At 46.1% G+C, this 15,520-nt stretch overlaps 1 protein-coding gene across 2 annotated transcripts in view; it reads left to right on the forward strand.

The window, feature by feature from the left end:
• The first annotated feature begins 6,392 nt into the window (after nt 1-6,392).
• The window catches only part of GDE1 (glycerophosphodiester phosphodiesterase 1), a 49,645-nt gene continuing 40,517 nt past the window's right edge, over nt 6,393-15,520 (forward strand). Inside the window, exons 1-3 of one of the 2 annotated variants that reach the window (XM_073591103.1) lie at nt 6,393-6,558; nt 6,606-6,894; nt 13,173-13,348. In XM_073591103.1, the coding sequence (XP_073447204.1) occupies nt 6,643-6,894; nt 13,173-13,348 (428 nt within the window). In that variant the 5' untranslated portion in view covers nt 6,393-6,558; nt 6,606-6,642. Of the gene's footprint in view, nt 6,895-13,172; nt 13,349-15,520 lie in introns of both variants that reach the window. The other variant, XM_073591104.1, reaches the window with a different exon arrangement.

The raw sequence follows: 15,520 nt of genomic DNA on the forward strand, positions 1-15,520 counted from the left end.
TATGATGTGTGCAGAGTTCTCCTCTCCCCTTGTATGATGTGTGCAGAATTCTCCTCTCCCCTGATATGATGTGTGTAGAGTTTTCCTCTCCCCTAGTATGATGTGTGCAGAGTTCTCCTCTCCCCTTGTATGTGTGCAGAGTTCTCCCCTCCCCTAGTATGATGTGTGCAGAGTTCTCCTCTCCCCTGGTATGATGTGTGCAGAGTTCTCCTCTCCCCTTGTATGATGTGTGCAGAGTTATCCTCTCCCCTGGTATGATGTGTGCAGAGTTCTCCTCTCCCCTGGCATGATGTGTGTAGAGTTCTCCTCTCCTCTGGTATGATGTGTGTAGAGTTCTCCTCTCCTCTGGTATGATGTGTGCAGAGTTCTCCTCTCCCCTGGTATGATGTGTGTAGAGTTCTCCTCTATTATGATGTGTGCAGAGTTCTCCTCTCCCCTTGTATGATGTGTGCAGAGTTCTCCTCTCCCCCTTGTATGATGTGTGCAGAGTTCTCCTCTCCCCTTGTATGTGTGCAGAGTTCTCCTCTCCCCTAGTATGATGTGTGCAGAGTTCTCCTCTCCCCTGGTATGATGTGTGCAGAGTTCTCCTCTCCCCTTGTATGATGTGTGCAGAGTTATCCTCTCCCCTGGTATGATGTGTGCAGAGTTCTCCTCTCCCCTGGTATGATGTGTGCAGAGTTCTCCTCTCCCCTGGTATGATGTGTGCAGAGTTCTCCTCTCCCCTGGTATGATGTGTGCAGAGTTCTCCTCTCCCCTTGTATGATGTGTGCAGAGTTCTCTCCCCTTGTATGATGTGTGCAGAGTTCTCCTCTACCCTGGCATGATGTGTGTAGAGTTCTCCTCTCCTCTGGTATGATGTGTGTAGAGTTCTCCTCTCCTCTGGTATGATGTGTGCAGAGTTCTCCTCTCCCCTGGTATGATGTGTGTAGAGTTCTCCTCTGGTATGATGTGTGCAGAGTTCTCCTCTCCCCTTGTATGATGTGTGCAGAGTTCTCCTCTCCCCCTTGTATGATGTGTGCAGAGTTCTCCTCTCCCCTGGTATGATGTGTGCAGAGTTCTCCTCTCCCCTGGTATGATGTGTGCAGAGTTCTCCTCTCCCCTTGTATGTGTGCAGAGTTCCCCTCTCCCCTGGTATGATGTGTGCAGAGTTCTCCTCTCCCCTAGTATGATGTGTGCAGAGTTCTCCTCTCCCCTAGTATGATGTGTGTAGAGTTCTCCTCTCCCCTGGTATTATGTGTGCAGAGTTCTCCTCTCCCCTGGTATGATGTGTGCAGAGTTCTCCTCTCCCCTGGCATGATGTGTGCAGAGTTCTCCTCTCCCCTGGTATGATGTGTGCAGAGTTCTCCTCTCCCCTGGTATGATGTGTGGAGAGTTCTCTCCCCTTGTATGATGCGTGCAGAGTTGTCCTCTCCCCTGGCATGATGTGTGTAGAGTTCTCCTCTCCTCTGGTATGATGTGTGTAGAGTTCTCCTCTCCTCTGGTATGATGTGTGCAGAGTTCTCCTCTCCCCTGGTATGATGTGTGTAGAGTTCTCCTGTGGTATGATGTGTGCAGAGTTCTCCTCTCCCCTTGTATGATGTGTTCAGAGTTCTCCTCTCCCCCTTGTATGATGTGTGCAGAGTTCTCCTCTCCCCTGGTATGATGTGTGCAGAGTTCTCCTCTCCCCTGGTATGATGTGTGCAGAGTTCCCCTCTCCCCTGGTATGATGTGTGCAGAGTTCCCCTCTCCCCTGGTATGATGTGTGCAGAGTTCTCATCTCCCCTTGTATGATGTGTGCAGAGTTCTCCTCTCCCCTAGTATGATGTGTGCAGAGTTCTCCTCTCCCCTAGTATGATGTGTGCAGAGTTCTCCTCTCCCCTTGTATGATGTGTGCAGAGTTCTCCTCTCCCCTTGTATGATGTGTGCAGAGTTCTCTTCTCCCCTGGTATAATGTGTGCAGAGTTCTCCTCTCCCCTGGTATGATGTGTGCAGAGTTCTCCTCTCCCCTTGTATGACGTGTGCAGAGATCTCCTCTCCCCTGATATGATGTCTGCACAGTTCTCCTCTCCCCTTGTATGATTTGTGCAGAGTTCTCCTCTCTTCTGGTATGTGTGCAGAGTTCTCCTCTCCTCTGGTATGATGTGTGTAGAGTTCTCATCTCCCCTGGTGTGATGTGTGCAGAGTTCTCCTCTCCCCTAGTATGATGTGTGCAGAGTTCTCCTCTCCCCTTGTATGTGTGCAGAGTTCTCCTCTTCCCTAGTATGATGTGTGCAGAGTTCTCCTCTTCCCTGGTATGATGTGTGCAGAGTTCTCCTCTCCCCTTGTATGATTTGTGCAGAGTTCTCCTCTCTCCCGGTATGTGTGCAGAGTTCTCCTCTCCTCTGGTATGATGTGTGCAGAGTTCTCATCTCCCCTGGTGTGATGTGTGCAGAGTTCTCCTCTCCCCTAGTATGATGTGTGCAGAGTTCTCCTTTCCCCTTGTATGATGTGTGCAGAGTTCTCCTCTTCCCTGGTATGATGTGTGCAGAGTTCTCCTCTCCCCTTGTATGATGTGTGTAGAGTTCTCCTCTCCCCTGGTATGATGTGTGCAGAGTTCTCCTCTCCCCTTGTATGATGTGTGTAGAGTTCTCCTCTCCCCTGGTATGATGTGTGCAGAGTTCTCCTCTCCCCTTGTATGACGTGTGCAGAGATCTCCTCTCCCCTGATATGATGTCTGCACAGTTCTCCTCTCCCCTTGTATGATTTGTGCAGAGTTCTCCTCTCTTCTGGTATGTGTGCAGAGTTCTCCTCTCCTCTGGTATGATGTGTGCAGAGTTCTCATCTCCCCTGGTGTGATGTGTGCAGAGTTCTCCTCTCCCCTAGTATGATGTGTGCAGAGTTCTCCTCTCCCCTTGTATGTGTTCAGAGTTCTCCTCTTCCCTAGTATGATGTGTGCAGAGTTCTCCTCTTCCCTGGTATGATGTGTGCAGAGTTCTCCTCTCCCCTTGTATGATTTGTGCAGAGTTCTCCTCTCTCCCGGTATGTGTGCAGAGTTCTCCTCTCCTCTGGTATGATGTGTGCAGAGTTCTCATCTCCCCTGGTGTGATGTGTGCAGAGTTCTCCTCTCCCCTAGTATGATGTGTGCAGAGTTCTCCTTTCCCCTTGTATGATGTGTGCAGAGTTCTCCTCTTCCCTGGTATGATGTGTGCAGAGTTCTCCTCTCCCCTTGTATGATGTGTGCAGAGTTCTCCTCTCCTCTGGTATGATGTGTGCAGAGTTCTCCTCTTCCCTGGTATGATGTGTGCAGAGTTCTCCTCTCCCCTTGTATGATGTGTGTAGAGTTCTCCTCTCCCCTGGTATGATGTGTGCAGAGTTCTCCTCTCCCCTTGTATGATGTGTGTAGAGTTCTCCTCTCCCCTGGTATGATGTGTGCAGAGTTCTCCTCTCCCCTTGTATGATGTGTGCAGAGTTCTCCTCTCCCCTTGTATGATGTGTGTAGAGTTCTCCTCTCCCCTTGTATGATGTGTGCAGAGTTCTCCTCTCCCCTAGTATGATGTGTGCAGAGTTCTCCTCTCCCCTTGTATGACGTGTGCAGAGATCTCCTCTCCCCTGATATGATGTCTGCACAGTTCTCCTCTCCCCTTGTATGATTTGTGCAGAGTTCTCCTCTCTTCTGGTATGTGTGCAGAGTTCTCCTCTCCTCTGGTATGATGTGTGTAGAGTTCTCATCTCCCCTGGTGTGATGTGTGCAGAGTTCTCCTCTCCCCTAGTATGATGTGTGCAGAGTTCTCCTCTCCCCTTGTATGTGTGCAGAGTTCTCCTCTTCCCTAGTATGATGTGTGCAGAGTTCTCCTCTTCCCTGGTATGATGTGTGCAGAGTTCTCCTCTCCCCTTGTATGATTTGTGCAGAGTTCTCCTCTCTCCCGGTATGTGTGCAGAGTTCTCCTCTCCTCTGGTATGATGTGTGCAGAGTTCTCATCTCCCCTGGTGTGATGTGTGCAGAGTTCTCCTCTCCCCTAGTATGATGTGTGCAGAGTTCTCCTTTCCCCTTGTATGATGTGTGCAGAGTTCTCCTCTTCCCTGGTATGATGTGTGCAGAGTTCTCCTCTCCCCTTGTATGATGTGTGTAGAGTTCTCCTCTCCCCTGGTATGATGTGTGCAGAGTTCTCCTCTCCCCTTGTATGATGTGTGTAGAGTTCTCCTCTCCCCTGGTATGATGTGTGCAGAGTTCTCCTCTCCCCTTGTATGACGTGTGCAGAGATCTCCTCTCCCCTGATATGATGTCTGCACAGTTCTCCTCTCCCCTTGTATGATTTGTGCAGAGTTCTCCTCTCTTCTGGTATGTGTGCAGAGTTCTCCTCTCCTCTGGTATGATGTGTGCAGAGTTCTCATCTCCCCTGGTGTGATGTGTGCAGAGTTCTCCTCTCCCCTAGTATGATGTGTGCAGAGTTCTCCTCTCCCCTTGTATGTGTGCAGAGTTCTCCTCTTCCCTAGTATGATGTGTGCAGAGTTCTCCTCTTCCCTGGTATGATGTGTGCAGAGTTCTCCTCTCCCCTTGTATGATTTGTGCAGAGTTCTCCTCTCTCCCGGTATGTGTGCAGAGTTCTCCTCTCCTCTGGTATGATGTGTGCAGAGTTCTCATCTCCCCTGGTGTGATGTGTGCAGAGTTCTCCTCTCCCCTAGTATGATGTGTGCAGAGTTCTCCTTTCCCCTTGTATGATGTGTGCAGAGTTCTCCTCTTCCCTGGTATGATGTGTGCAGAGTTCTCCTCTCCCCTTGTATGATGTGTGCAGAGTTCTCCTCTCCTCTGGTATGATGTGTGCAGAGTTCTCCTCTTCCCTGGTATGATGTGTGCAGAGTTCTCCTCTCCCCTTGTATGATGTGTGTAGAGTTCTCCTCTCCCCTGGTATGATGTGTGCAGAGTTCTCCTCTCCCCTTGTATGATGTGTGTAGAGTTCTCCTCTCCCCTGGTATGATGTGTGCAGAGTTCTCCTCTCCCCTTGTATGATGTGTGCAGAGTTATCCTCTCCCCTGGTATGATGTGTGTAGAGTTCTCCTCTCCCCTTGTATGATGTGTGCAGAGTTATCCTCTCCCCTGGTATGATGTGTGCAGAGTTCTCCTCTCCCCTTGTATGATGTGTGCAGAGTTCTCCTCTCCTCTGGTATGATGTGTGCAGAGTTCTCCTCTCCCCTGGTATGATGTGTGCAGAGTTCTCCTCTCCTCTGGTATGATGTGTGTAGAGTTCTCCTCTCCCCTGGTATGTGTGCAGAGTTCTCCTCTCCTTTGGTATGATGTGTGCAGAGTTCTCCTCTCCTCTGGTATGATGTGTGTAGAGTTCTCCTCTCCCCTGGTATGTGTGCAGAGTTCTCCTCTCCTTTGGTATGATGTGTGCAGAGTTCTCCTCTCCTCTGGTATGATGTGTGTAGAGTTCTCCTCTGGTATGATGTGTGCAGAGTTCTCCTCTCCCCTTGTATGATGTGTGTAGAGTTCTCCTCTCCTCTGGTATGATGTGTGCAGAGTTCTCCTCTCCCCTGGTATGTGTGTGTAGAGTTCTCCTTTCCCCTGGTGTGATGTGTGTAGAGTTCTCCTCTCTTCTGGTGTGATGTGTGTAGAGTTCTCCTCTCTTCTGGTATGATGTGTGTAGAATTCTCCTCTCCCCTTGTATGATGTGTGCAGAGTTCTCCTCTCCCCTTGTATGATGTGTGTAGAGTTCTCCTCTCCCCTTGTATGATGTGTGCAGAGTTCTCCTCTCCCCTTGTATGATGTGTGTAGAATTCTCCTCTCCCCTTGTATGATGTGTGCAGAGTTCTCCTCTCCCCTTGAATGATGTGTGTAGAGTTCTCCTCTCCCCTTGTATGATGTGTGCAGAGTTCTCCTCTCCCCTGGTATGATGTGTGTAGAGTTCTCCTCTCCCCTTGTATGATGTGTGCAGAGTTCTCCTCTCCCCTTGTATGATGTGTGTAGAGTTCTCCTCTCCCCTTGTATGATGTGTGCAGAGTTCTCCTCTCCCCTGGTATGATGTGTGTAGAGTTCTCCTCTCCTCTGGTATGATGTGTGTAGAGTTCTCCTCTCCCCTGGTATGATGTGTGTAGAGTTCTCCTCTCCCCTTGTATGATGTGTGTAGAGTTCTCCTCTCCCTTGGTATGATGTGTGTAGAGTTCTCCTCTCCTCTGGAATGATGTGTGTAGAGTTCTCCTCTCCTGTTATGATGTGTGTAGAGTTCTCCTCTCCTCTGGTATGATGTGTGTAGAGTTCTCCTCTCCTCTGGTATGATGTGTGCAGAGTTCTCCTCTCCTGTTATGATGTGTGTAGAGTTCTCCTCTCCTCTGGTATGATGTGTGTAGAGTTCTCCTCTCCTGTTATGATGTGTTCTCCCTCTATCTGACATGACACACACATGTATACAGCTCTGCAGTGACATCAGCGTCCGTTCACTCCTCTCCCCGCCTCACTCTTATCACAGGACCGGGAAGAGCCGTACTGGGAGGACTGGGCGGCCTGAGTGCGGGGGGGCAGTATAGGCAGACTAGGCCGGCTGTGTCCGGGGGTCAGGCGAGGCCATTGTGGGAAGACTAGGCCGGGCTGTGACTGGGGCTCAGGCGAGGCCGTTGTGGGCAGACTAGGCCGAGCTGTGACTGGGGGTCAGGCGAGGCCGTTGTGGGCAGACTAGGCCGGGCTGAGCCATGCTGTGGGGTGAGGGCCTGTTGCTGTCATTCTCGGTTCTCTTCGTGTTGTGTTTGCTTCTCTCCCGCAGTCCTCTCCTTTCCTGTCTCCTCCTCAGTGGCCTCTACCTCGCCTTACTCTTCTCCCGCTTCCCCCCCGTCCCCGAATCTCGGGCCTCCCATGTCCTCAGACCCGGGGGGAAGGTGTCAGTCATCGCCCACAGAGGAGGAGCCCATGACGGTCCTGAGAACACCTTGGCTGCCATTCGCCTGGTCAGTACCCTGTGACCTCAGCATGCTGTGCTGTGTGTGTCTTGTTCTATGAGGTGATCTCATGGGAGATGGAGGATCTAAAACCATACTAAGAGCCAATTCACACTCTATGGCCTATTTATGAAGGTGTCTTTCATCAGACCTGTCTGTGTCTATGGCCATATAAGTGCAAGTTTATTCAAGCCCTGGTGTGAACTGTGCTATAGTTGTGTACAGCCATTTATTGTATTAGAAGGCTGAGCACCTCACCCCGGATATTTGTGCCCCATGCACACTCTGCGCCCTCTTGTGGCTGTGTACATGAAACTTAAAGTGCTCCTTTAGGCTTTATGTACATGGGACGTTCTCAAACTTCTGAACGATTTAAAGCGGAGTTCCACCCAAAAGTGCTCTTTGCCCCCCGACACGAAAAAACGCATGGAATTCCGCTTTAACTTGACAGATAGTAACCCACGTTTAAAATGTCTGTTTTGCCGCATTTACATGCCATGTTTAGTGGCGTTTTGCCATATTTGCATTTAGAAGTGCTTAAAAAAAAAAAAAAAAAATATATATATATATATATATATATATACAAATAATTTTTTTTTTTTTAATAGCCAGAAATGAAAAAGCCTGTAAACGAAACACGGCTAAACACAAGTTACCGCGTTTAGCAGCATTTAGAAGCGTTTGGCACTTGAAATGCCTCTAAACACAGCTCCAGAAAGCATTTTTTTGCTTCCAAAAAAATGCCTCTAAACTCAACTGCCTAGAAACAACCCTGTGTACATGTACTGATAAGATAACAGAGGAGAGTTCAGAGGCAGCTGAAAAAAACTCCCAACTGCTCCTAAACCTCCGTTTACCAGCAGCAGTGTACATTGGGTCTTGGGTCTCGTTCACATGGGGCACTTTACTGTGGCCCACATCCCTGTGTCAACACCCTATTTATTTCTGATCAGACACAGCTGCGGTGTCCTAATATGATGTGGGCGCAGGTCCCCCGCATATAGAGTTGCCACCTCATCCCTTTAAAACTGATCACATATTGATTACACAGGTTTTGTGGCTGATTAAGGTGGTAATTAAACTCACTTTGTGCCTTATCTTCAATAAATTAGCCTCAGAACCTTTGTAATTCCTATGTGTTTGGGTTTAAAGGGATGAGGTGGCAACCCTAGATAGACCCATAATATCTGGTATAGGATCACTGACTGAAAATGCCAGCAGGCATTCACCTAAATACTTGGTGATAAACTTCCCTTCTTGTATTGACTGGTCGCGCTTTTGCTTTTGCAGACTTATGTGGATTTGAAGCCCTGTGTTTGCTTCTTTATGCTGCCGCAGTGTTAGCCACTGTCATCTTTCCATGATGTTTAGCTTCCTGGGTTCTATGCTGGTCTAAAATGTATTGGTTTGGTCCTAACATAGGGTTGCCACCTCATCCCTTTAAACCCGAACACATGTATATTACACAGATTCTGTGGCTGATTAAGGTGGTAATTAAACTCACTTGTTGCCTTATCTGCATTTAATTAGCCTCAGAACCTGTGTAATTCAAAGGTGTTCGGGTTTAAAGGGATGAGGTGGCAACTCTACCCGCATACAGGGTATCATATTTGGAGACATCAGCTGTGTCCGTGCAGCCACATGTCCCAGTAGAAATGGATGGGATGCCAGCACAAGGATCCAGGCACCATGCCAGAATGTAAACAGAGCTGTGAATGCAGCTGGCAGTAGAAAACAGCTTAAAAAAATGCACCTAAGCCACACAAACGCATTTAGACGCATCAAGTGCTTGGACGTTCATTTCATTGGCCAGAAGATTCATTTATTTGGCTATTGAAATGAAAAAATATTTAAGCACTAAATGCGCCTATTGCTTAGGCATGTTTTAGGTATGTGTTGGAAATTAATACTAATAATGCTTTAAGATAAAAAAAAACAATTGACTTTAGAACCATAGCAGGTAGGTTTATTTTATTGCAGAAGAGACATTGCATGTCTCTTCTACAATAAAAAGCCTGCCTGCTCGCATTTTATTTTTTTAAAGTTTATACTTTAGTTCTAATTTTTACATCATTGAACACCCCCCACCCCTTCCCGATAATTGGACATTTATTTTCCCTAATGATTTTCTTTAGGGACATTTCCTTGCAGTTAATTCACCTGGGCAAGAATGAAGTCCCAGTTGCCTGCGTCCTCCCAGGATGTGTGACATCAGTATCACCTCGGGCTACTCTACAGCACCTTGCACATCATCAGGGGGCTGGCTATCTCTTCCTGGTTCTTACGGTGCACACATGTCATCGGGGGTCTGCAAAACCGGGAAGCGACAACAGCCCCCTGATGACATAAGTAAAGAAGATAGTAGCATGGGATTCCATGTAATGGCAGATTGCAGCAGGATAACACTGGATTTGCTGGACATTTGAGTATGTATTTTAAAAATAACCCAAGAAACCAAGTAATAGAGGATAATAAAAAAAAAAAAAAAAAAAAAAACACATAAGGAAGGGGGAAGTTGCTTTTTAACTATTGCTGAATCAATCATTGTCAGTTAAGGCCTCTTGCACATCAGCACTGATCCCATGCAATATGAAGTCCAGCTGCTGTGTATAGCCTCCCATAGACATGAATGGCTGTACTTAGGTATAACATACAGGCATATGCTGTATACATGGCCGGGACAAGGGATGAGCAGCTTGGTCGGCTGCCCTAGGTGCAGGGTGTAGTGTAGGGATGAGGGCGCTGCAAGTTCATTCTACTATAAGGCTGACAGGAGTAGTGATAGCGGCATCACTACTTCTGGCAGCCTAGCACTGGAAGCGGCAAAGAAAGAAGGAGAGAGCAAGGGGGAGGTGTGGCCTGTGCTCTCTCTCCCCCTCCACATAAGCTTGCACATAAAGAGGGGGGGTGTGAAATTTGTAATCTTTGCCCTGGGCACTGGCTGTTCTTGTCTCGGCACTGGCTGTACACACCCCCTGGGCTTTCTGGGCAATGAAAATATTTTGGAATTTACTCTGCATGGGCTCAAGGCTCCTGTGTGCAAGAGGCCTTAAATGAGAGTGATTAATTTACCCTGGTTAAAATGCCCTTAAGTATAAAGTCAACACATTTTCAGTAGGCTGGCAATACGTCAAAAAAAGGTACCCTTCGCTATTTTATTCAACCCAGCACACCACAAAGTACAAATGATTCCCATCTGTGTTTTGCAATGCACTATACAGCACATCTGGAAAGTATTCACATTTCCACATTTTGTTATGTTACAGCCTTATTCCAAAATAGATTAAATTCATTATTTTCTTTAAAATCCTACAAACAATACCTCATAATGACAATGTAAATAAAGTTTGTTTGAAATCTTTGCACATTTATTAAAAATAAAAAAAATCACAGGTATGTTAGTGTTCACAGTCTTTGCTATGGCAGTCAAAATTGAGCTCAGGAACACCCTGTTTCCAGTGATCATCCTTGAGATGTTTCTACAACCTACAACCTGTGGTAAATTCAGTTGATTGGACATGATTTGGAAAAGCACACCCCTGTCTATATAAGGTCCCATGGTTAACATGTCGGAGCACAAACCAAGCCATGAAGTCCAAGGACTTGTCTGTAGACCTCCAAGACAGGATTGTATAGAGGCACAGATCTGGGGAAGGGTACAGAAAAATTTCTTCAGGATTAAAGGTCCCAATGAGCACAGTGGCCTCCATCATCCATAAATGGAAGAAGTTTGGAACCACCAGGACTCTTCCTAGAGCGGGCCACCCGGCCAAACTGAGCGATCGGGGGAGAAGGGCCTTAGTCAGGGAGGTGACCAAGAATCGATGGTCACTCTGACAGAGCTCCAGCATTGCTTTGTGGAGAGAGGAGAACCTTCCAGAAAAACAACCATCTCTGCAGCACTCCACCAATCAGGCCTGTATGGTAGAGTGGCCAGACAGAAGCCACTACCCAGTAAAAGACCTCTTCCTAGAGTTTGCCAAAAGGCACCTGAAGGACTCTCAGACCATGAGAAACAAAATTTTCTGGTCTGATGAAACAAGGATTGAACACTTTGGCCTGAATGGCAAGCGTCTTGTCTGGAGGAAACCAGGCACCGCTCATCATGCTGTGGGGATGTTTTTAGTGGCAGGTACTGGGAGACTAGTCAGGATCGAGGGAAAGATGAATGCAGCAATGTACAGAGACATCCTTGATTAAAACCTGCTCTGGACCTCAGACTGGGGTGAAGGTTCATATTCCAACAGGACAAGGACTCTAAGTACACAACCAAGATAACAAAGGAGTGGCTATGGGACAACTCTGTGAATATCTTTGAGTGGCCCAGCCAGAGCACAGACTTGAACCTGATTGAACATCTCTGGAGAGATCTGAAAATGGCTGTGCACCGATGCTTCCCATCCTACCTGATGGAGCTCAAAATATCCCTCGTAGAAGAATGGGAGAAACTGCCCAAAAATAGGTGTGCCAAGCTTGCAGCATCATACTCAAAAAGACTTGGCTGTAATTGATGCCAAAGGTGCTTCAATAAAGTATTGAGCAAAGGCTGTGAATACTTATGTACATGGGATTTTTTACGTCTTTTGTTTTTAATAAATTTGCAAAGATGTCAAACAAACTTTTTTCACGTTGTCATTATGGGGTATTGTTTGTAGAATTTTTAGACCCCTTTCACACTGAGGCGTTTTTCAGGCGGATTTAGCACTGGAATTAGCCTCTGCTAAGCGCCTGAAAACCGCCTCCTATTCATTCCAGTGTGTCTTTTCACAGTGGGGCGGTGTGCTTGTGGGATGTTTGGAAAAGTCCTGCAAGCAGCATCTTTGGGGTGGGTTGGGAGCGCTGTATTTAGTGCTCCCAAAATGCCCTGCCCATTGGAATGAAACTGGAGTTTTTAACCCTTTTTCTGGGGTTAAAAGCATCCCTCTAGCGGCCGCCTCCAACGCTTTCAGTGTAAAAGCAGTCTTATAATGAATTTAATCCATTTTGGAATAAGGCTGTAACAGATAAACTGTAGCATAGTGCATTTTGCAGTGCTGTATGTGTGTGTTAGATTGCCATGCATTTTTGAAAGGTTCCATCACTGGATTCACACTATAGTATAAAAACAATACTGCATATTTAATATTAAAAACGGATGCAAAATACTAAAATACACAGTGCAGCAAATTCAACAGATGTGTGCAAAAAATGCAACAATCTTAAAACGCTATAGTGCTAAACGATAAATAAATGCACATTTTGTTTGCAGGTAAAAAAATGTGCATTGACTATCTTTTTTTTTTTTTTTTTTTGTAGGAGCCTGGAAAGCATTGCACCAGTGATCAGCAGATCGCTGATATAATGCAGGTCTCCTGCAGACTGTCAGTGTAAGCTGTCTTGCCAGTACATCATATGAGCAGGCAGTTTCACACTGACAGGAAGTATGAATGAACTACCACAGTGCTCAACAGCGCTGTGGCAGTTCATTGAGAACTACATGCCAACAAAGGATGTCGGTACCTGTAGTTGATTCATTCACAGAACTCTGTGAATGAATGACTTGGCTGTGTGGGTGGAGCCATGCATGGCCGTGCGCTTTTCAAAAAGTGACAGCTGGTACATGGAATTTCTTCCCGTACTGCTGTCACACAGAGGGCTCGGATTGCCTAGCGACTGCAGGAGTGGGAATTTTGTTACATGTCCTCGAAGGTAAACGTATCCTTTAATTCAGCCTGTAAAACATACAGGAGACCATTTGGTGCAGCATGATTGTGCCCTTTCATCGGGTGGCTGCTTCAATGGGCAGACATTGACAGCCATTGGTGGCTTTATATAATCGCTATGATCATCAGAGTTCAACACAGGATACAATCCATTTTAGCATGTGGACTGGTGTCTGATGTGTATGGGCAGTGCCTTTGGGTTTTACAATGCAAACGCATTTTTGTTTTATTTTGCTTTATGTGTCACAAATTACATTTCATTGGAGACCAATGGTGACTTTAGGTGAGCTGCACAGTGCATTGTGGAAAATGCAATCCACCTCAATGCAACATTTTGGTGTGAACATGCAGATTAGCAAAGGTCACTGCACATTGTGTGAATGAGCCCTTATGCCCTGTGAAAACGGGCTGCCTACATTCTTTCATACTTTATGTTCTTTGGTTCAGACCTAAGTGTATTTGTCTCTAGGTTTTATTGCTCTGTGTGTTATTGCTGGGGAGATTTTTCCTCACTTCCTGACTTGACCACTGTCACGCAAGCCATTTTCAAGCAATATGTTAAACTTGGGCCATTGATTCTTCCAGGCTGCAAGGAATGGTGCAACTGGGGTAGAGCTGGACCTGGAGTTCACTAAAGATGGAGTTCCTATACTTATGCATGATGACACTGTGGACAGAACAACAGATGGTACTGGCAGGCTAAGGGACCTTACATTTGCAGAGATCAGAAAGCTCAGTCCTGCTGCTAAACACAGGTTACGGTGAGTGTGCAAACCACTTGGATATCAGAACGTGCCAAACATATTTGTACTTAAACTGATTTTGGTTTTGAAACAAACACACACTGATATGTTCCAACAGACTGTAAAAATCTCATGACATAGGTGGTCAAAGTGGTTGTAAACCTATGACATGAAATATGAACAAAGCATATCAATCTATAGTGTGCACTTGTCTCAATCTAAAGCACTAAGTGTCATTTCTCTCTGCTGCCTTGTTCCTCTGCTATCAGCATAAATCACTTCTGACACCAAGAGGTAAAAAGGTGATAGGACAGGGAGCTCAAGCACACGTCTGTAATTGACAGACTCAGCTCTGTTGCTGTGTGAAGGGGATTGTCTCTCTTCCCTCCAATCAGATCTCAGCAATTCTTACTGAGCTCTACGGAGTGTAACTTTAGATCCCCATCCCCTGCTTTCTGAAAGCTCAGACAAGCTGTAAAAAAATCTGCATTTGAATGGATGTACAGGACAGATGGCTGCAGATAAACAAGTACAACTTATGTAGGAAGATTTGTTTAATCTCTGTGTATCAGCTGAGGCCAGTATCATGGTCAGGGGTCAGACTTGGAGACCAGTAGCTAATTTTTCTTCATATATTTTGGCCAAAATTTATACTGCTACATATCTTTGGTAAAAATAACTCAAATCGGTGTATATTATTTGGTCTATGTGAAAGTTATATAGACCACAAGCTATGGTGCCAATCTCTGAAAATTGATCACACCTGATGCACTGACGGCTCATTTCTCATTTCTTGAGACCCTAACAAGCCAGGAAAGTACAAATACCCACCAAATGACCCCTTTTTGGAAAGTAGACATTCCAAGGTATTTAGAGGCATGGTGAGTTTTTTGAAGTTGTAATTTTTTCTCACAATTTTTTGCAAAATCAAGATTTTTTTTTCTTTTTTTCTCACAAAATTGTTATATTAGCAGGTTATTTCTCACACACTGCATATGCATAGCACAAATTACACCCCAAAACACATTCTACTACTCCTCCTGAGTACGGCGATACCACATGTGTAAGACATTTACACAGTGTGGCCACATACAGAGGCCCAACATGCAGGGAGCACCATCAGGCGTTCTTGGAGCATAAATTACACATATAATTTCTTGACTACCTCTTGCACTTTTGAAGGCCCTGGAGCACCAGGACAATGGAAACTCCCCAAAAATTACCCCATTTTGGAAAGAAAACACCCCAATGTATAATCTATGAGGCATAATGAGTCTTTTGAACATGTCATTTTTCTACAAGTTTTTGGAAAATGTGTAAAGAAAATGAAAACACATTTTTTTTTACACAATGTTGTCCATTTACACAACACATAGCACGTAATCACATAGCACGTAATCACATAGCACAAATCTAACACATAGCATGTACATCCAAAAAAATAAAAACGCCAAAATAGATTCTCCTACTCCTCCTGAGTATGGCGATACCACATGTGTGAGACCTTTCCACAGCGTGGCCACATAGAGAGGCCCAACATGTAGGGAGCACCATCAGGTGTTCTAGAGGGATGAGTTTCAAATCTAATTTGACTACCTATTACACTTTTGTGAGGAACTGTAGTTTCATAGATGAGAACTGATGTAGCATGGATGAGCATGAATGGGGATAGATGAGCAGTGGATGAGGATAGCTGAGTATAGATGGGATGACTGAGCATGAATGAGTATGGCTGAGTATGGCCGGGTATGGCTGAGTATGGATGGGTATGGCTGGGTACAACTGAGTATGGATGGGATGGCTGAGTATGGCTGGGTACGGCTGGGTATGACTGGGTATGGCTGAGTACGGCTGGATATGGCTGAGTGTGGATGGGTATGGCTAATTATGGATGGGATGACTGAGCATGGATGGATGGATGGATGGCTGAGCATAGATGGATGAGTATGCTGAGTATGGATGGCTGAGCATGGATGGATGGATAAGCATGCCGAGTATGGATGGCTGAGCATGGATGGATGGATGAGTATGCTGAGTATGGAGGAGTATGGATGGGTGAGCATGGATGGGTGTATGAGTATGCTGAGTATGGATGGCTGAGTATGCTGAGTATGGATAGCTGAGCATGGATGGATGGATGAGTATGCGGAGTATGGAGGAGTATGCATGGGTGATCATGGATGGGTATAA

Source organism: Aquarana catesbeiana, linkage group LG06 (genome assembly GCF_042186555.1).
Source record: "Aquarana catesbeiana isolate 2022-GZ linkage group LG06, ASM4218655v1, whole genome shotgun sequence".
Classification (NCBI taxonomy): domain Eukaryota; kingdom Metazoa; phylum Chordata; class Amphibia; order Anura; family Ranidae; genus Aquarana; species Aquarana catesbeiana.